Source organism: Magallana gigas, chromosome 6, assembly GCF_963853765.1.
Source record: "Magallana gigas chromosome 6, xbMagGiga1.1, whole genome shotgun sequence".
Classification (NCBI taxonomy): Eukaryota; Metazoa; Mollusca; class Bivalvia; order Ostreida; family Ostreidae; genus Magallana; species Magallana gigas.
Window position 1 is genome coordinate 9,739,140 of NC_088858.1, and position 22,545 is coordinate 9,761,684.

The 22,545-nt window shown below is 33.5% G+C and overlaps 1 protein-coding gene across 2 annotated transcripts; it reads left to right on the forward strand.

The window, feature by feature from the left end:
* The first annotated feature begins 73 nt into the window (after nt 1-73).
* On the forward strand, nt 74-21,791 carry LOC105336711 (tyrosine-protein phosphatase non-receptor type 9). 2 transcript variants are annotated; one of them, XM_011441145.4, is made up of 12 exons: nt 74-214; nt 2,953-3,096; nt 7,579-7,668; nt 10,806-10,930; nt 11,175-11,280; nt 11,506-11,616; nt 11,820-12,496; nt 13,557-13,717; nt 13,820-13,898; nt 14,910-15,060; nt 18,277-18,484; nt 18,762-21,791. In XM_011441145.4, the coding sequence occupies exons 1-12, from the start codon at nt 179-181 to the stop codon at nt 18,989-18,991; spliced, it is 2,118 nt and encodes a 705-aa protein (XP_011439447.3). In that variant the 5' UTR covers nt 74-178; the 3' UTR covers nt 18,992-21,791. The 2 variants fall into 2 exon arrangements, with proteins under 2 accessions (XP_011439447.3, XP_011439449.3); XM_011441147.4 differs by lacking the exons at nt 74-214; nt 2,953-3,096 and adding an exon at nt 4,647-5,116.
* Nucleotides 21,792-22,545: the final 754 nt, after the last annotated feature.

The following is a 22,545-nucleotide window of genomic DNA, read 5'->3' on the forward strand; positions in this document are numbered from 1 at the left end:
ATTATTTGTTTGCGGTATTCTTTTTCAAGACAATTACATAACACTATTTTCGATTTTTAAAAAAAGAATATCTCATTTTATTATCGATATTAAAGAAAGTATTGTATTTTACGACAACCAGAATTAAGAGAAGTGCCATTTCCGGTAGGTACACACAGATGAAGAACGAAGTCGGAGAATGGATAATTCTGTCTTGACTGAAGAAGAAAGAAAGGTAAGTAGTATAAATATATCTAGTACAGTGAATAAATTCTAAATCAGCTTTCTATATTATCAGTTTGTTTGCTTTGACTAAGAAAATAAAAAAGAATTCTATGTATTCAAGCTAACATAAATTAGCATCATTGATTTAACATTTAATTAACGTTCATTTGTTGCTTAATTGTTGCTTACAATGTAGCACATTGTGTGTAGTGCTTGCTTATTACAAGTTTTTTTGTACCATACTAACAGAACATCTCCGTTTCGTTTCATATTATTTTCAAATGTATTTAACATATTTTGCCAAATTTATGTCAGATGAACATATCAATTAAAATGATAGTAATCGTAATTACATTTATATTATACATAGCGCATGCTCATTTTTTTTATATAGATACATGTAATGCATGTAGGTAATTTATAAAAATTAATGATGAAAATGTTTCTAGCAATTTCCTGATCTTTGAAATTTTCTGATATAAGATGTGAGCAGATAGAAATATAGGCTGATAGGTGTGTCTTAAATGATTGAATTTATTCTGAAATATTTAGATAATTAATATGTAAACTGTGTGACTGTTTGCCAAGCACAGATTTTTGGTTAAAATGGAGGCAGTACAGTTTGGTTTTTGTTAAAGAGAGAACAAAATTCAAATGAAACGCACACATCTGCATATCTATTCAATCAATTATGCAAACTTAAACAAATGAATGTAATTTACTAATTCTACATCATGATGTCATATTACTGTGAAAATTGCAGATCTGAGCTGAAAAAATAAACAAATTCCTTTGAATAAATATATATTCTTCAAAATTAGGTGTTTTGATTATATACATCTCTGTACCCATAACGACTAATGTGTGATATTTATAAATTCTATCCAGAAATACACCCTATCATACCTTTGAATGTTATCATCAATGATTGAAAAACAAAACTTAAAAAGCCCATTAAAACATGTTCTTTTGTCATGGAATGATTAATGTATTTAAACTCAAAATGATTTCTTCCCTTAAAAGGAGGAAGAAGAAGTAACTCTGGCCAATCTAAAAGGGTCATAAATTACCGGTACACAGTTGTCAAGCTTATTTTTGAAGTGAAATTTTTTTCAGTTTTGTAATTCACCTGTTCGGCGGAACTGATCAGTATCATGAATTTCAGAAATCATGATAAAAAATATTTTATTGTGGGTAAAAGAACATGAATGAGATGTTAAGCAACAAAACTTACATGTCTTACATATGTGACTCTTAACTCCCCTAGAATCATACATGTATTCATGCAATTACTTTAATGTCCATGTATGATCTTACTATTTTAATGCTTGCTAACAAGTTTGGCATCTTTAAAATGTTTAAATTATTTAATATTTGGGTTGTATTGCACTGAAAGATAAAATCTAAAGTAAATGGAAGTTCATTTAGTACTACAGCAGCTATACTTAGAATTATAGATAACTTAAATCATCTGAACAACTGTTTTAACACTAAACTAATCTACATTATTTCATTGTTACATATTTGTCAAAACTTCACATTTGATATATATATGCTAAACAGTGCAAAATTAAATTTTAATCAAAGTATGTTTCCATGGATTTATATTGAATTTTTAGATAGGGGCATTTGCCCAGTTCCATCAGATAAAAGTTACAGGCATATTTGCATACACACAGTGCATTTATTAAACTTCCAAGAATATATTTCATATTTCCATGCAATTTTAATATCCCATAAACATAGTCTGCCATCCCACATGTTTTCTAAATGTCAGTTTGAATAATTCATTTGTCTATCTGCTCTTATAGTATTACTACATGCAGTTTCATTCTAAAGTAATTGAAGCTTTATGGACTATTGAAACTAATCTGGGTTAAGCTCAGTGGTAGAGTTTGACTAGAGGTGCAGAGGTCCTGGGTTTGATTCCCAGTCTTGTCATTATCATATAATTTCTCAGTGTTATATGTTCATTCCTCCTTTTCTACTACAATTCATTCAGCACAATGTTTTTTCCCTGCTGTCACCATTGATTGCAAGGAACAATTTTTACCACTTCTCTTCTTGTGTAACTCCCATAATGCTAATGACTAGTTTTCAATAGTTACATTATGTTTTCCAAATTGTTTTCTATATATTTCCTTGAATGAAGAATAACATACACAATCAACATGATCAATAGATAATCAATAATCATTTGTTTATATGTATGTACACTTTTAAGTCCACCAGTGACATTTAGTTCTTCAGAGAAATTCTCTTACAATGTACCTAGTGATTTTGAAAATTCAAATGACTGGTCCTCATTATACCAGTGAGTTGATGCCTACTTGTACCTGACTTCATTGTGTGATCTACAAATGTATATTTTTTTATACTCTGTATTCACTGTACATGTAATTTTGCATTCATTGTATAAAGTACATGTACTTTCAAAATGTTTAAAATTAGCAAATTGGTTGAGGTTAACTTCTGATTATAATTTTGTAGTTTTATGAAGTCAAATTGTAACCCTTTATTTATTTGATAATACAGTTGTACATTAATGTATCATTCAAAGCTATATGAGAATGAAATTATGTAGTTTTATGAAGTCAATTTATGACTTATGACCCTTTATCAACCGGTATTTGATAATACAAATTTAAGACTTTATATATCATTTAAACCAATTTGAGAATGAAATTTATGTATGATTTATTTTCTTACATGACATGTTAATATTGTATCATTTGTTTCTTCAAACAGAAAGTAAGTGCCTTTCAAGACAAAGTGAATAAGCAGCGGAGAAAGGATGGACAAGATTCTCTGCCATGGAATATGGCAGTCAAGTTTCTCATGGCCCGCAAGTTTGACTGCCAGAGAGCCTTAGAGCTGTATCTTAATCATGAGGTAAGAGTTAAATTTGAATAAAATTTTACAAATGATGTGTTGGTAGTGATAGGTTTAGTTTATCTAGTGTGTAATTTACCAAATCAAAAATAGAGCATGGACATTAAGAAAATTGAGATGACTAGACGTGATTGTCGTATGTTAAGTACAATACGCTCAGTGCATGTACAATTCGATCAGCCCAGTCCAGTAAGGAAAATGGTAATGTGTAACATGACATACATATACATGCACTACCTTGTAACAGGTACATCAGATGAATCAGATACTAATGTTTCTATAAATAGTGTTAGACCACAGGTATCTAATGTAAGACTTTGTTGTAGCAAGTTTATATGATATGCAAGTGTGTCAAACACCTGTGTGTTTGAGAATTCTTTGAACAGGTGGAGACATTGTCTGTGTAACCCTTGTTGGCCTTAAACCTAATTTATAAAGAATTTTTTATATACAGTGTACTTATATATTTAGAAAATACTACTTGCCAGCAATAGATATATAACTATATCTCTTTTATGTAAGAGATAAATACCAGATAACAATAGTGAAACATTGTTCCATAAACAATAAAATTTGAATTTTGGAATTCAGGCTTTGTTTATCAACGGCAACATGTAACTTACAACATAGCTGAGTGAATAAAGTGTCGGGCTTGTGATCCGAATCCCGCAGGGGCTTTTGTTGTTACTTACTTTTTATTTATTATTATATTTTTCATACGGTGACTTTTTCCAGGTGTGTTATTCCACCTTAATTGTGAATGCCGCATTGGTCTTCTCAACATAAGTCTATGATCCCCCCCCCCCCCCCCCCCCAGATTAAGAATTTCATGATTTGGGAAAAAAGATCTTTTGGTAGGTAAGGATTAGTCTAGCCCCCCCCCCCCCCCCCCCCCCCCCACTTTCAATTTGGTTCCGACGCCACTGGATTGACAAATAAATACTCAATGAATTAGGGTGAGAATGCATGAAAAGTGAGGCCGATCAAGAGTCTTTGAAGAGTACATATTAAATGCCTATTATTATTTGTTGATGATTACCTGGTACTAAGTAATCAGTGAAGCATATTTTTATGATGGGGATATTTTCTCCCCCCTCCCTCATCAACATTTATTGTCAATTGGTTCATTATGGCAGCTAGTCTATTGTTTGAGGAACCAGTCCTAGAAAACTGAATTGCAGGGAAATGGGATTGTTTTCTGTCGTCTGAATGTTAATAAAAACTACCATAAGTGTACATGTTTGTTCACACAAATACAGTATCTGTATATTTCTGAGAATTTATAGGATAGCCTGTAAAGTGTGAGCTATAGGTCATCAACACACAGTTCCTTTTTAACAAGTGCAAGTCTTTTGATGACAGATGTACCGATATTCATATTTTGTAGTCCATTACATTGTACATGTGTTTGATGGCTACAAAACATTCCAGATGGGAAAATTGGCTTATGCAAAGTACATATGAAACATAATGACTGACACATTCTGAAGTGTTGTTAAGTGTATTTTTTCCTTCCTTGTAGACAAAGAGTCTTTTATTTACTTCCTTTGGTAGGATTTAACCATGCTCTAGCCTCATCTTTATATAACAGCTACAGGAACACATATTGCATATGTGTCACCGTTTTTAAAATAACAACTTTGTGAATTAATTAATCTGTATATAATAGTAGTTTGGTATTGTTTCTGGGCATGACCATCTGCTTTGATTAGGAGTTTCGCCCAATAGGATCTTACAAACATTGTACAGTGAACTGTTGGCTGTAAATATTGTGCAACACTATGGGTGTTATATAGTGCATCAACATAGGATTTTGATATAATTATGACTAATTAATCGTGGTTAATTAAAACGGTAGAAGTATAATCGTAATTCGCCAGCCGTTCTACTGGATATGGCAGAGTGTTCTGCGATTGTTCCCTTTAAGGATTGTTCTGGACAGTCGCTGTTGACGGGTCTGGATTTATCAGGTCTTAGGGACGTCATTGTGTGGTGTGTCAGCATTGAACAACAAGAGGAGGTTAGTCACACACACAGAGAGAGAGAGAGAGAGAGAGAGAGAGAGAGAGAGAGAGAGAGAGAGAGAGAGAGAGAGTATAGTACAAGTACACACTGACAGAGACAGACAATCCATAGGTGAAGTTACCTCATAGGATGTTATAAATGAAACATGCAAGATAGTTTCACTTAATTAAATGTTACATATAGTGTTAATTAGTACATGTAGTTTTGTAACCTCATTAAACTTGTATAGCTTATAAAATAGGTACATACAGTGCATTTATCACCTCACCTACAACTTAATGTCAAATGAAGAGTTTTATGTTATAATATTATGAAAGATCATGTGTCAGAATTAAAAGGATTGTGTATTTCACCTCTCTGTCACATCTTAAAAAAAAAAGACAATTCCAGTAAATTTTATCTCATTTTATTAAAAATGTTTGGAGTATTAGGTATTTGAGTATGTGGGGTTGTAATTATGATATGAAAAAAATGTTAAAGGGAGTTTGGGTTGGGGGGGGGGGGGCTGTTGAGGGGAAAATTAGCCTATTGATAAATAGGTAGCTACTACATGTACAAGTTTAAGTGGGTGGCACTGTTTACCAGGCAATGAGCTTTAAAAGCATTTCTTTTTGTATTGTCTTTCCTGTTGTGTTACATAATTAGGGAAGTTATGAAAGATAATGTGATAACTACAAGTAGCCCTTGTTTTGGTTGTTAAAGTCGGCTCTTGTAAGGACTGTTTCTATAGAGCATATCATCACATGTAAACCTCAGGTCTATAAATCTGAAACTAAGACAGTCACTATTATAGACTTTTAAGGGTTAAAAATATAATTTTGATTGTTTTAAAATTACTCTAGTCAGAACCTTTAAATGACTTCCTCATTATTAGTACATCGATGTACCAGTACATATAATTACAATGGGGTAAACATGTTTATGTGAGCATATACTGGGAAAAGTTATTTGATTATTGAAGTTACCTTATTACAAAATTTGAAATTTTGACATATTAAGTCGATTGTTATGTAGTTTACATTATTTTTTTAATTAAGCCCAAAAAGAGATAAAATAAAACTCTACAAAAGTAAAGTGTATTTACAAAACACGCAGATGATCTGCATGTAAGTACATGTACTGATGGAGTTTATACATGTATAGAAATAGAGGATACAGAAATAGGGATAGTATGATAGTTCATAAACGTCTGTCTTCAAAGTGAGGCACAGCAATGGCTTCAGACCCTTTTATGTTTAAACCTGTACATAATTAGATGTTTAGGCCTGGTCACAATAATCAGTGATTACATGGTCGGTAATAGTTTATCCTGTTTCCTGTGTACACATACAGAGAGGACACGTACAGTATCAGTTTCCAAATTTTAACATAGTCACATGTGTATTAGGTCATGTAAAGTCATCAATTTTAAATTCTCGATCACCACATTTAACTAAATAAGCTTTACTCATATTATCATCTTATTTAGAGTAGACTTGAAGGCTTATGTTATGAGCACATATGTTTCCAAATTTTAGAGTGGTGTTATAGGCTTTCAAGGATTTAAGATGTCAAACAATATCACATGTGTATATCAAAGTACATTCATGCATGTATATCAAAAAATACTTAATGTGCGTAGTTGAAAATGATGCTGGTTTCAAGCAAAATATACACCGATTGCTAGTCTTAGCTCAAAAGTCAGACAAATCTTGTTGATTTCAGAGAGCCGTGGCTATGCATGTGGATGACAATGAAATAGACAGGCCTACGTCACATTGCTGTTTAATTATTATCACAACTACCCAAAGTCCAAGCTCTCGTTAAAATGGTTCTAAGAAGAAAAGATATTAAAATCAAAATCTACACCTACATGTACATGTTATCTTTCAGTATTTTAAAGAACGAACAATGTAATAAGGCATGCATGTTGTCATCCTCAGCTTTCTTGAGATTAATTACCAAGAAATGGGCATTAGATGCTGGAATTGATATCACTGGAATAGACAGTCCATTGGCAATAGTAGTAATGTACAGTGTATTTTTGAATGTTGCAAAATCTGTTTTGTGGTATTAAATTGAAAACATTCAGATCCTAATCTTTTTGTCGTAAAATTAATGTAAAATTTCTGGTTACTAGGTAAAATCAAATGTATTTCAGTTTTACGAAGAATAATTGTTGTTTAGTGAACTCATTTACAGAATTTTTTAAGAATTTGATGCTAGCTGGACAGCTATATACATCAGAATTAAACACGTCAGATTAGCTATCTGTCCTTACTGTTTAATCAATTCATTATTTTAAACTTTTAGTTATATATATTCTTAAACCTAAAAGGTTTCACCATTCAAACATATCTGTTATTACTGCTTGTGATTGTGTGTCCAAAATCTATCTGTCATATTTGATATAAGTAAAACATGGAATTATAACCGCATTTCATTTCTTACCCAACGTTTTATTTCTCTTTTTCACAGGAGACGAGGCACCGGGAAGATTTGACTGTGATCCAGGCCTCTGATGAATTACTAAAAAGGGAACTTTATACAGAAAAGTTTACAATCTTGGTAACTAAATGCCTAAGTCATTTAAGAAAAGGAAATATTTTTATCACTAAGGATATTAGTGAAGATATCTAAAATGAGTGTAGTTGATATGTTAAAAATAAGTTTCCAAAAAAATATTAATTGCCTAGCTGTGAAAGCAAATTTTGATGAATTGGGTATATTTATTAAACCTGAAGTAAGAAATATGTGTTGAATTTCCTAAAAGACCTTATGATTCCATATAACCCATATGTGTACATTATAAAATAGTCTGTCCCAAGTTATTGCTTCTATCACTTTTTGATGATTTTTAATAAAATACACATACCTGTGAAAGAAATGCAATTAAAATCCAGAAAAGGGAAAATATCCAAGATATCTTCATTGACACATTATTATTTTTCACTCATTGTAATTGACAAAATTTTCCTAGACCGTGGGGACATTAATTTCGTTGGTGGCAAGTTTGGGATTATAATTTAAATAAATATTAAACAAATGCTTGTATAATTCATTGTGGGGATTTATACGTTTTTGGGAAAGGGTTACCCATGAAAGCCACGAACACAATGGTCCCCCAGGAACGATGATTCTGCAGTAAATCTGGTTTTATATAGTGCTAACCAAAATCATTATGTATAAACAAAAAATAATATAACTGTACCGGTAATTAAGATACCGTTACCAACCATTTAGGAGACAAATGCATTTATTGTTGAATGTACAGCCCAATTCCTGATAGATATTCTGTACCATGGATACCCCATATAATTACATGTATTTCTACGTATGCTTAATATGGTATACAAGAAGAATTTTTGAAATCTAACATTTTGGGACCATTTTTTTTTTCTCTTGTTCACTCTTGCTAGAGCAGTATATAAATATTTTGATAAAATATGTCTTACCAATTTAAGTCATCAGTCATTTTCATTAACATGATATATTTTTTTACAAGAAATTTACGTCAAGAAATTGGCCAAATTTTTGCACTGTGTTAATTATGAAAGCTAGGCGATGCTCTGTTGGTATATTCCTCGGAGTATGCAATATACTTCACATGGCAGCACTGCAACTGTCATTCATTTATTATAGAGCTGTTGTTTAACGAAAATCTTGGCTTTCAATCTAAATTAAAATTTATCCTTTAAGCTTATTTTTTACTGTGATGGGAGCAATTGCTTTAATTTTATGAAATTAAGAGTGCAGTTGGTTGTACAGAAGTAAGAATTCTAAACATCTAAGCATTAAAACATAACAACATGAGTTCCTTAGAGTGGAATTAATGGAAAACACAAAGAGGAGTTCATATCAATGTACATGGGTGTATGTTTTCTATTTGTAAATGTCATATGTATCAGAAATATGAAGTCAACAATCTGTTGACCATGAAGTATATGACCTTGATTCTTGTACTAATGAAGAAATAGACTTGTTTATTTATTATCTCCTCGGTCAACTTTTTCAAAAAAAAAATTTCCTTTTAATGATTTACATCTGAATGAAATGATCCCTTGTTCCATTGGCTGACCCAAAATTTCTGTGATTAGTTGATGGTCAGAATTTAGATCACTAGGCAACTGTCAAACAAAGCATTTCACTTGATACAAAATATCTATTCACTCAAGGAAAATCGGCATGAGATGAAATATAATTTATTTTTCCTGTTCATATAACAGAGGAAGGACAAAGTCACAATGAGTTTTCAGGTAGTACTACATGTATACCCTTCAGAAAATATACCTTTATCTATGTATATAAGGCTATAAGGCTTATATATCATCATGAATTTAAGGTGAGACATAAGATAAATACATGTAGATGCATTGATTAACAATAACTGGATAGAATTGAAGGAAATATTTATGCAAGAAGCATAAGCAGCCATATAACTGAATCCTTTTTTGGACAAAGATTGATTACTGGTAATTAAATTTTTCAAAAATTGATCATGGTCCATACTTGATAGAACAAGAATGTTGTTTGTAAGAACTTTGAGTTGTAAATCTAATTTAAGAGCACAGCTAACAAGCTTGAGAAATATTCAGAAGCCTGCAAATCAGTCATCAATATATTTGTTAATTTATATATGATGTCTTGTTCTTTAAAAAAAAAAGGAGGGAAAGAACTATATATGATACAATCAGGTACAATAAAGTGTTATGTTAAATTTAAGATGAGTTGATGTAAAATATATTTTTCACCTATTTATTTGATTTATTTGCACTCATTGGCAGTATATGACGTCGGAAGTGACGCTATTTCTATAATTCAATCAAAATCAGTCAAAAATTGACATTTTTCTTACCTTTTTAGGAATATGAAATATAGAGCGCATGCTTGAACAAGGACAAAAATTTTGTCACTTATTAGCCTTGGCTAGAGACATCTTTGATTAAAATATTTTGTTTGTTCAAACATGCGCTCTATGTTTTCAGAAAGAAAAACTGCTTGAAAACAAGCTGTTTTATGCTAAAAATGCAAAAATGACGGGAAAAGGTTGTCTTTACGATGTCATATTTCTATATTGTGGGCAGTTGAATCAAAATGAACATTATGTTAAAACATCACATATATATCTGTACAAAGAAAACAAAGAATTACAGTAAAATGACGATGTTCATTTTAGGGGCCATTTTAGGCCCATATCATATATAGTCCTTTCCCCATTGTCTTACTTTTTACCTCATTAACCCTCACTGACAGTGAGAAAAATTAAAGTTATCTTCCAATTAAAAATTAATTCCAACCTTCTCTTTTGTCAAATTGTTTGAATTAGAATTAGATGCTGGCAAAATCTTTTAAAACAGTCATGTATCTATACAGTGATTTGAATTTATTATACACATGTACATTATTTGATGGAAAAAATTGAGTTTGTCTGACTTTTTCCAAACAGATTAACTTTCAAAATAACTTCCTTCTTATTCTGAGCTTGCTTCAGTGGTCTCCCTTAAACACACTGTAATGGTTTTATGGTTAAGATAATGTATAAACCAATCTTGCAGGTTTATTGTAATAATCATTTTGATTTAAATCAAATGATGCATGTGTTTTGTAATAAAATGGCATTGGTCAGAGCTATTCAGTATTGTCCAGACATTATTGTGGCTGACAGACTGGTGAACATTTCTAATGAACCTGTGGTCATTTTTCAGAGTGGTAGAGATAAGAACGGTGCCGCCATTGCCTTGTTCACAGCTAGAATACATCAGCCCAGTCTGACATCCCATCAACTGGTACTAAAGGCCCTGGTGTATCAGCTAGATGCAGCATTAGAGAGGTATAGAGCAATATTATGGCTGACTGCTGGGTATAAAAAAAAGCAACTCCCCTTGCCTGTATTGACCCTAAGAGCCTATACCACTAGGGTCAACAACCGATATTACTGTTTTCAAGTGTAGAGGGGCGAAAATAACAAGGGGCATAAATAACCCCGTAAGCGCCATTTTAATGACAAACACATGCATTTTATATGCATTCTTTTTTTTTGCTATATTGATAATTAAATGTTTTTAAATTTCCAGCACTGAAACTCAAAGAAATGGCTTGGTATTTATATACGACATGACAGAGTCCAAATATTCCAATTTTGACTATGAACTGAGTAAAAAAATCCTTAACATGTTAAAGGTATGGAACATAAAATGATACCAAAAATATTATCCTATGATAATCATAGATGATATTTTTAATAAATCTCATTGGTGGTTATTGGTTCAATTGTAACTTAAAATTTACTTTTAATGTATTTCTGTAGAAGTAATGTTCCAAAGAAATTTTCTCATAAAACAGATTTTTGTTGATGGAACACAATATTAAAACTTCTGACTGAGAACTTTTGGTCAATCTTTTTAGGGTGGCTACCCAGCTCGACTAAAGAAAGTCCTCATAGTGACGGCTCCACTATGGTTCAAAGCACCTTTTAAGATTCTGCGCCTCTTTGTAAAAGAAAAACTTAGAGACAGGGCAAGTACATGTATTCATCTGTATTTTGCAGTCAGGCAAATGTAGATCAAATTGCAATGTTAAAATCTTTATGAACCACATCAGATCTAGCGATTATCTGTGTTTGATAAGATTTTAGGTGAGAAATACAAGTCTGTAGAGAAACTTTTTGTTGTGGTTAACATGTATGAAAATGAGATTTTGAGATCAATTTGTGTTTCTAGGTGTATACAATAAACTTGTCCCAGCTTACACAACATATACCTCAAGATGCACTTCCAGAACAGTTAGGCGGCAAATTCATAACCAACCACAAGGCATGGCTGCAGCTGTGTTCCCGTGTGGCCCTCAAAGAAGACCCCGATATGAACACTTACTTTGTGTCTTGTAAGCGGCCTAGCACAGGGGATGAGCAGGGATCCTCTTGTCGCAGCATGTCAAGTGATCTGTCAGAAAACATGCTACATAGTGACATTGATTCTGAGGAATCCAAGGAAACGGTCAATGAAAAGCAAAACAATGAAGATCTAGAAAAGGAGGACTCTAGTGATGAAAAGGAGGTGATTGTTGAAAAAGATGACTCCTTAAATTTGGTTCCTTCAAAGCGAAGAATAGATTCTGTGGGTAATAAAGACTCTGTAAAAAGAGCGGCACAGGAGACAAACAGTGAGAACAATATTGATGTAGACTCAGTCGACGCCCCTCGAAAAAAGCGACCCACCTCCTCCACCTCCTCGATGTCAAATAATGCGGTAGAGGACAGTTTACACATGCCAGAGGAGGATGGCATGGACCTAGACCAGCTGGTAGAATACACACGCAGCATGAGGAGGCGAGGCCTCATGGAGGAATACGCTAGTATTAAGATGGAACCCCCTGCTGGAACTTTCACTGTATCTAAGTAAGACAAGCACAGGTTTTATTTTGATTACTGTATTTATGGATATTTCCCACTCTGATCTTCAGGCAAATCCATGGTTAAATGATACGTGAAGGTAATAATTCTGTGATATAGTTAGTTAGTGATGAAGTACATGTAAACAAAAACACAAATTTTTTGTGATAGCTTATTTTGTTATTGATAAGTGTCATAGGTATGCCAGGTGTGTGACTGGCAGTCAGTTTATCAGGTCTCAGTACTCAGTGGTCACAGCTCTGGCTCAGTCAGCTTGAGGCCTTTGGTTTGAGTCCCCGTAGAGACTAGACTTTTCACCAACTGTTACATTATTGAAAGCCATATATTATTTGCATTCAATTAATATTCTGCAAGATTTATGAGCTATCTCTCTTTTGGGAATATTTATTTCACCCAAATAAAAAGTACTCATCTTGAAATAAATGCTTGCTCTCAGAAATCTTTGTTCTAGATAAGTTCTTGAATAATGCTTGGTTAACAGTATATACACCTGTGTGAAAAATTATATCCATATTATAGTTAAAATAAGTTTGTCTTCTAAATTAAAGAGCATAAAAAAACAACTTTGATATTCATTGTCCGTCTGTATCTGAATTTTTTATTACACGTTAAATTATTCCCTAACCTTCACTCTGAAATGTACATTTAGTCTTGATGGCAATAATTTGCAGTACCTTAGTGGATAAACTACTGCATATGATCATTCTGTACAATATTTACATATTTTTCTTTATATAAACTTGTAGCAAAAACGTTCATTTCTGTGTAAACTTTTTAATTATGTCACAAATATTACCACTCACTATTTGACAGTTGCATTACCATAAATATAAAATACAGTTAAATTAATAATTTGCCTTTCTCAAACATGAATATAAAAAATAAACATTTTAAAAAGTTCACCAGGATATGATCTTGGTTAATCAAATCTTCTGAAAAGCCCTTCAGGCTTCGTAGGATTTTATCACATAAACAACCAAGTTCAAATCCTGGTGAACTTTTAAACATTTTGTTTATGTCTTAAATAAATCATTTATTTTTTCAGGGCAAAGCACAATCTTCCCAAAAACCGCTACTCTGATGTTTTGTGTTTAGACCACTCTAGAGTCAAACTAAGTACACAGAGTAACGACCCCAGTTCAGATTACATCAATGCTAACTACGTGGATGGCTACATGCAAAAAAATGCATACATATCAACGCAAGGTAAAAATGAATGAAAACCTTTATATTCTTCCCTCTGAAATGTGATCATAGTGTATGATAGTTCTAGGAATGAACAGTTTTTAATTTGTTTGGTGATTATAGGCCCATTACCAAGGACATTTGGAGATTTCTGGAGAATGGTTTGGGAGGAACAAGTTATGGTCATTGTTATGACCACAAAGTATGTATACTATGAACTGTGTTTAATGAGGCTAGATGGTAACAACAATTTTGTAGTATTCTTCAATCTCTAAATAGAGAAGAGTTTAGTGAACTTGAACTATATATAATGATCATGTGACTGAAAATCAATAATTCATCAAAATGCAAGTCATCTTTATTGTGCCAAGATCTCAGTTGTGATTATTGAAGTAGATTTATTAAATTTGATGATGATTGTTTGGCCCAGTTGTTAATTGTCTACTTAGCATCCTTGAGAATAAATCATTTACTAGCACGATATACTTTTATAGGTTATTTAGTCCGTATATCTAATTACGAGGATACGACAGAACAATGTTAACAGATTAGCTTACTATTAAAAATTTGACATGTATCAAATTTTAAAGAAGTTGCATGCTAAAAAAGTAATGTTTTGATAATGATAGTTTTCAAGACCCCAACTTTAAACACAATTGTATTGTACAAATATTTTAACATATATTCTTTGCTTATTTATTTGATTTAAAATTATGAAGATATTTGATTTTAAATGCTTTTTGTATAAAACTAAGATTAAAGGGTTTTTTCCCCCAAATACCTTGTAATAAAAATTTACCTAGATTGTCAAATGAAAAGGTACTGTAAACGTATTTTATTTGGCGTGTACGATATGTGGCGGAAATTAGTTTTTTTAACAAGTTGGCATGGATTTGAATTAGCATATTCCTGAATGTGCATGACTATCCTTATACATATATGCATGGTATTTAGCTATGTACTTGATTTAGCGGAAGCTGCGTTCCGCCAAAAAATACTAAATAGAATACACAGCCATATGTAGTACGTTTACAGTTTTAAAAAGTAGATTTGGGTATGAATGTGTTTACTGGAACTTTTCAAAACTTATCAAACAAGCATTTTGTAAATCAAAGCATCTGTTTAAGAAATAATGTTTAAAAGGACTGAACATAAACTTAATTACCAAGAAATGTAAAATAGATTTTAATAAACAAACATGATCAATGTACAGGGCAGTGGAGAGGGGTCGTGCTAAGTGTGGCCAGTACTGGCCTCCAGAGGAGGATGGGGAAGAACAGCATGAAAACTTCCTGGTCATCAACACACGTATGGAGGTGTATCAGGACTACAGCATTACCTGGCTTTTCCTACTGAATACCAAGGTAAGCCTGTGTATCAGGACTACAGCATTACCTGGCTGTTCCTACTGAATACCAAGGTAAGCCTGTGTATCAGGACTACACAAATGCCTGGCTGTTCCTACTGAACACCAAGGTAAGTCTGTGTACCAGGACTACAGCATTACCTGGCTGTTCCTACTGAACACCAAGGTAAGTCTGTGTACCAGAACTACAGCATTACCTAGCTGTTCCTACTGAACACCAAGGTAAGTCTGTGTATCAGGACTACAGCATTACCTGGCTGTTCCTACTGAACACCAAGGTAAGTCTGTGTATCAGGACTACAGCATTACCTGGCTGTTCCTACTGAATACCAAGGTAAGTCTGTGTATCAGGACTACAGCATTACCTGGCTGTTCCTACTGAACACCAAGGTAAGTCTGTGTACCAGGACTACAGCATTACCTGGCTGTTCCTACTGAACACCAAGGTAAGTCTGTGTACCAGGACTACAGCATTACCTGGCTGTTCCTACTGAATACAAAGGTAAGTCTGTGAATCAGGACTACAGCATTACCTGGCTGTTCCTACTGAATACCAAGGTAAGTCTGTGTACCAGGACTACAGCATTACCTGGCTGTTCCTACTGAATACCAAGGTAAGCCTGTGTATCAGGACTACAGCATTACCTGGCTGTTCCTACTGAATACCAAGGTAAGTCTGTGAATCAGGACTACAGCATTACCTGGCTGTTCCTACTGAATACCAAGGTAAGCCTGTGTACCAGGACTACAACATTATCTGGCTGTTCCTACTGAACACCAAGGTAAGTCTGTGTACCAGGACTACAGCATTACCTGGCTGTTCCTACTGAATACAAAGGTAAGTCTGTGAATCAGGACTACAGCATTACCTGGCTGTTCCTACTGAATACCAAGGTAAGCCTGTGTACCAGGACAACAACATTATCTGGCTGTTCCTACTGAACACCAAGGTAAGCCTGTGTATCAGGACTACAGCATTACCTGGCTGTTCCTACTGAACACCAAGGTAAGTCTGTGTATCAGGACTACAGCTTTACCTGGCTGTTCCTACTGAATACCAAGGTAAGTCTGTGTACCAGGACTACAGCTTTACCTGGCTGTTCCTTCTGAATACCAAGGTAAGTCTGTGTACCAGGACTACAGCATTCCCTGGCTGTTCCTACTGAATACCAAGGTAAGTCTGTACCAGAACTACAGCATTACCTGGCTGTTCCTACTGAAAACCCAGGTAAGTCTATGTACAAGGACAACAGCATTCCCTGGCTGTTACTATTCAACACCAAGGTAAGTCTGTGTACCAGGACTACAGCTTAAAGGGGCATGGTCACGAATTTGGTCAAAAATTATTTTTTTTCGATTTTAATGTTTACAATGCTTTAGTAAGGCATTTTTAACAGGCAACCAAAATTTGAGTGTCATTTGATGAGTTTTTAGCGAGTAACGGAGCTTACAATTCTTCGCTATGTAAACAAAGTGTTTGTTTACATTTCGAATGTAGAAGTGAAAATTCCAGTTTTAGACCTAAAATAAATGTGTTAATTGCTAGGAACTGTTTATTTATGCTTTAAATGAATAATAAGATAGACAAACCAGCTTTAAAAAGATTTTTAGTGGTATATTGAACCTATTTAAACAAAAACAGGGCACGAGCCTTGTTTACATGACGAAGAATTTGGAGCCCTATATCTTGCTTAAAACTCAACCACTGGCACCCAAATTTAATTCGATCATTAGAAATGCATTCCTAAAGCATTGCAAATAATAAAAACAGAAAAATAAAATTTGACCAAAATTGTGACCATGTCCCTTTAACCTGGCTGTTCCTACTCAACACCAGGGTAAGTCTGTGAATCAGGACTACAGCATTACCTGGCTGTTCCTACTGAATACCAAGGTAATTCTGTGTACAAGGACAACAGCATTACCTGGCTGTTAATACTCAATACCAAGGTAAGTCTGTGTACCAGGACTACAGCATTACCTGGCTGTTCCTACTGAATACCAAGGTAAGTCTGTGTATCAGGACTACAGCATTACCTGGCTGTTCCTACTGAATACCAAGGTAAGTCTGTGTATCAGGACTACAGCATTACCTGGCTGTTCCTACTGAATACCAAGGTAAGTCTGTGTATCAGGACTACAGCATTACCTGGCTGTTCCTACTGAACACCAAGGTAAGTCTGTGTACCAGGACTACAGCATTACCTGGCTGTTCCTACTGAATACCAAGGTAAGCCTGTGTATCAGGACTACAGCATTACCTGGCTGTTCCTACTGAACACCAAGGTAAGTCTGTGTACCAGGACTACAGCATTACCTGGCTGTTCCTACTGAACACCAAGGTATGTCTGTGTACCAGAACTACAGCATTACCTGGCTGTTCCTACTGAATACCAAGGTAAGTCTGTGTACCAGAACTACAGCATTACCTGGCTGTTCCTACTGAACACCAAGGTAAGTCTGTGTACCAGGACTACAGCATTACCTGGCTGTTCCTACTGAATACCAAGGTAAGTCTGTGTACCAGGACTACAGCATTACCTGGCTGTTCATGCTTAACACCAAGGTTAGTCTGTGTATCAGGACTACACCATTGCCTGACTGTTCCTACTAAATACCAAGGTAAGTCTGTAACATTACTGCAGCATTACCTTGCTCTTTATGCTTAACACCAAGTTTATTCACCAATTTAGAGACCAGTTTCTGTACCATACATACATGTTTGTCATTCAGGACAAAAAACATTGTCTGTTTTCAATTTATGTTATTAGATATATAGGTTCCCTGATTCAGAGATCATTCTTTGTATCCTACATATAGGTCTGCCAAATCATTGACCATAAAACACTTTGTAATTTATAAGAGATATTAGGAAATTAAAAAGTATTTTAAAGTTTAGAAATAAACAAGGATTTGAAAATGAATTGAGAAATCATGTGAATAATGTTTCTCAAGTGAGTTACATGGTCCACGGGCCTCTTGTTTTTAGCAGTAATTGATTGCAACAATTGAAATAATTCGTTTTCTTCAGGAAATTTTGATAATGTTTCCTATGAATCATGTTTAAGCACAAAATGAGGAAATTTCTCTAAGAGAAGTGATTTCTGTTAGAAGGAAACACTTGATCAAAGAAGGAAATAAAGTGTTGGGTGCACTGCATGAGTATGCTAATATAGGATAATAAATAATTAAAAAAGATGTTTATTCGTTGCAGAGCAATGAGTCTCGACAGATTTACCACCTACAGTTTACTTCCTGGCCAGATTATGGGACGCCCAGTTCTGCCGCAGCCTTTCTAGAATTCTTGTTCAAAGTCCGAGCTTGCCAGGAAGAGGCTGTCAGTTCCCTGGGGTCAGAGTGGCAAGGCCACGCCCTGGGTCCCCCCATAGTTGTGCACTGCAGCGCTGGAATTGGGAGGACAGGTCAGGATTACTGTCTAATTTTTGTAATGTATAAAAGGAATACTGTTGTTTTATTTATATTTGTGGTCTGCAATTTTCATAAGTTTTTCAAAAAGTCATAATTTAACTTATCAGAAAATGTGAATTTATGAACATAAGCTCAACCATTATAAATTGTAGTCATCATAAGCACTCAATTGATGCTCAGCAAATTAATTTGAAAGTACTGTGTTCAGTTTTAATTTCCTACTTAGCCATTGGTATATATAAAATCTTGTATTTTTCCTTTTTCCTGCAGGGACATTTATAACTACTGACATCAGTCTTCGAAGATTGGAACACATACAGACTGTTAACATTAGAGAAACAGTGCGTCGCATCCGATCACAACGAGCCTTTAGTATACAAATGCCCGATCAGTATGTGTTCTGTCACTTTGCCATCATTGAGCACGGCATGCAGGAAGGGGTGGTTGGCGATGTGGACTGGACTGGGTTTGATGACAGTGATAGTGATATGAGTGATTGAGGGCATTTGCACTTTACGCATCATGGTACACAATGAGATAAAGTATGCCATGTAGTTCAATGTTTTGATGTTTGCCATCAAAAAAAGGGATCTCATGTGATCATGCCACATGATGGAATTTGTTTTTGTTATGACTTGATAAGTGTTATTGATATATTATTTGTATTGTTTATATTTTTTTTGTACAAGTTTATTTGGTATATTTGTAGTCGATTTGTTATAGGTTTCTTTAGAATTTTTCTTTTGTATAGCTCTGGAACAATGTGTAGATTATATTTTTTCTATTACCCTTTTGGGTAAACCACCATTGTACAAAATGAATCATTTGCTAGTCCTTCACTAAAAAAACAACCTTCATTGTACATTTTTTATGTTTTGTTAATTTATTTCATTTGATTGATTTAATTTATGCATTGTCATGGGTTTTTTTAACATTTAAACGGTGCCAATTTTTAGACAATTTAAAACAGTGTTTGTCAACAAAGTTGACATTAAATGATTAGATCTGATTCATGTTTCTGATTTGAGAAAATGAGAGAAGCATTTGTCCTATTTTGCCTGTCATAGTTAGAACCTCTTTCATTCACTGATTTATTTCTTAAAAGATTTGACTTTGATTTAAAATAATGGACATTGTACTCTTGTATAGTTTATTAGACCTCAGAGAAGTTTGAAGATGAAGGCTTAGTACGTCATTTAAATGTTGGACACATGCCGTCATTGGGTAATATTAGCTTGTCAAGTCTGGAAAATCAATTCTAATATTTAGCAGGGTTTTTTAAGGATGTTAAAAACTTTCTAAAGCAAGGGGTAAATATAGAGCCGTTTAAATTTATGCAAGTCATTTTTTTGGATTCAAAAAGTTTCGACTAGCAGATAATACCAGACAGAATTTCTGAATTTTGAAGTGAAATTTAAATAATTGTGAAAATAAACGGATAATTGATATTTTATAGGCAGGCAAATATTTAATTTTCCCAATATTATTTTACTGTGTATCTCTGTGTACATCTTGATAAAGAATTTTTATAACAAAATAGAAAAGTTATTAAAGCTTTAAGATTTGAAGCAGGAACTCTACTGTTCCCCTAAAGAATCAAGTTGTTTCGTGATCTTGATCCATTAATATTTTATTTTACTAATTTTAGTGATACAATTGTGTATTAAATATTAAGAGAAAGCTTATTGCCTCACTAAAATCATAATTTTACTAATACATATATATTAAAGCATATAAATATTTGAATTATTTACACAGTCATACACATGAATATTTATAAATGATGTCTATTTGTACATTTTGTATCACAGAAGATGTAACTTATTTGAAATCCAGAAATATACTTTCTCAGATTTTTTTTTTCAATTTGAAAATGTAGTGAAGTCTTTACTTTTGTAAATGTGGAGAGATATTTAAAGAATTAATGATATCATTTATCAAAAGATAAAACTGCAGACAAAATCCAGGGGTAGACAATCAACTTCTTAAGTGTCTAGTTTGTAGGGAAGTAACTTATAACTTTGATTTGCCCCATTTTAGAAGTTCTTCAATTTGTTATAATAGCTTGTATACTCAATTTAAAGCATTATTTTTTGAGAAATTAATTTTTTTTAGTAGGCAAAATGAATAGTTCTCTTTTTGTAATACATGCACTACTTTTACTAAGCAGCTATTTGTTATTTGCATTGGGACTACTTTTATTGATTAATCTGTGTGTTGTAACTGTTTGTCTTTAATTTACTTGAAAATTTAGTCAGGTAAAGTGCATTAGGAATTGGATCTGTTCTATGGTATAGTTATCTATGACATCCAAACGGATATTAGATTTGTGTCTACATTAAATTCGCTGGAGAATGAAAAAGTATGAAAATAATAACTTTTAAATAAATAAATTTAGATATTGAGAATTTATACCTACATTAGAATTTAATTTCTCTCTAAATAATACTATAATTGCCTTTTTTATATTGCTTATTTGTGCAGTCTATTAAACTATAATGTTTTATAAGAACTACTAAATGCCACTTAGTCAACAAATTCAACATTAGAATCATCAAGTTTGGACAAAATGTTTTAAAAAGGTGTTGTATAATGATTCTTGATATCAGTTGCTAATTAAGCTTCAGAAGGCAAGCACTTGATGTTAGTTCAAAATTACATTCCATCTCTTTACTTCATAATCGAATAACAAGGCGGGAAAATAAAGTATTATTGGGTAGGAATTACTCAGATATCACACTGATATGTGTGATAATTGGCCTTAAATATACGTTATGAAACGCGAAGTCGACATCAAGTACTCTGTCTCACCAGAGTTATCGTTCCTGCTGTGCTGCAGCGTCTTTTGATGTGTTGAGTGCAGGGTTCCGCGCTTAATCAGTGAATCTCCTTTTTCTAGTTAACTATAGTAAAACAAACAATTTCTTATGATTATAGGTGTAAACAAATGCCAGTCTCTTGTTCATCTTCCGACAAACAACTGAAAAAACATGCTAAGTAAAAATTAATGTAGAAAATCTGTTCTAGCAGAGATGCAGGACACATGGGGAAAAACAGTAATTCTGGAATTTACTTTATTGCGAAGTTTAGTTTTACTATGTGTCACCTCCATTTTGGCATTTGACAGTATGTTTATACGGGCCAGTATGTAGTGTTGTCAGATAGCGATGTTGTACTGTGTATGTAGTCGGTGTCCTTTTGTTAAACAAAATCATTTGTATGTTATTGTATGTAATACATCGTTTATCATGTCCGTAATTATTGTCACTCCTTGATATATTAATAAAGTAAAAAAACAACCGTGCTATTCCATTGTTATCTTTTATTTAAAGTCAACAAGTGATGCATTTTTAACTGCTTCACTTCACTTGAAAACGCAACCGGACGTCCAACGCCTGGCTATTTTTTTAGTCCATTCATTTCTGCATGCATTTCATTTCTTTTCTTGTTCGTAGGACATTTGTCCTGTGAAGCCCGTTCTATTGGGCAGAAAATTTCTAAAGGACACCACCGGGCTATGGTTGCTGCTTTAAGTTATACGTTTTGTACGGAACACATGCGGTTGAACTGTTCTTTCCCGGTTCTTAATCAGTCTGCCTACATTGTTGTTCGTTGAACCCGAGTCACAAACGAACAACTACCGGCCGGTCATTAAATATACCGGGCTGGTTCTGACATCACCGCCCGGTATGCACTATCAGTCTACTGTATGAAAGCCGTTTTGTCAGGGTTTTTTTTTTCAACCTTTGCTTATTCGTTAGATACTAAAATGATGAGGTCCATTAATAGTTGACTGTAGGGGTTTTCGACCTACACTCAGGTGCAAAAAGTACAACTTTTTTCTTTTTCACTATATATTTCATTGAAAACCAACATGTTTCAAAGAATCTTTAAAAAATGATCCCTTGACCAATTTTGAAAAGACTAAGATTGATAAATTCAGAATTTCTCTAGTTGTTGTTTTTTTTTTGTTTTTTGGGTTGTTTTTTTTTCATCATATTTAAATATTTTTCCAACCTTCAGTTCTTCAGATTTGATATTCACAATCCAAATT

Bases quoted from the DNA above. Each gene is read 5' to 3' on its own strand.
- LOC105336711 (XM_011441145.4), top strand. From the start codon at position 179: ATGGATAATTCTGTCTTGACTGAAGAAGAAAGAAAG. The intron at 11,617-11,819 runs GCAAGTACATGT...TTGTGTTTCTAG, and splicing joins AAGAAAAACTTAGAGACAGG to GTGTATACAATAAACTTGTC. The intron at 15,061-18,276 runs GTAAGCCTGTGT...TATTCGTTGCAG, and splicing joins TTTTCCTACTGAATACCAAG to AGCAATGAGTCTCGACAGAT.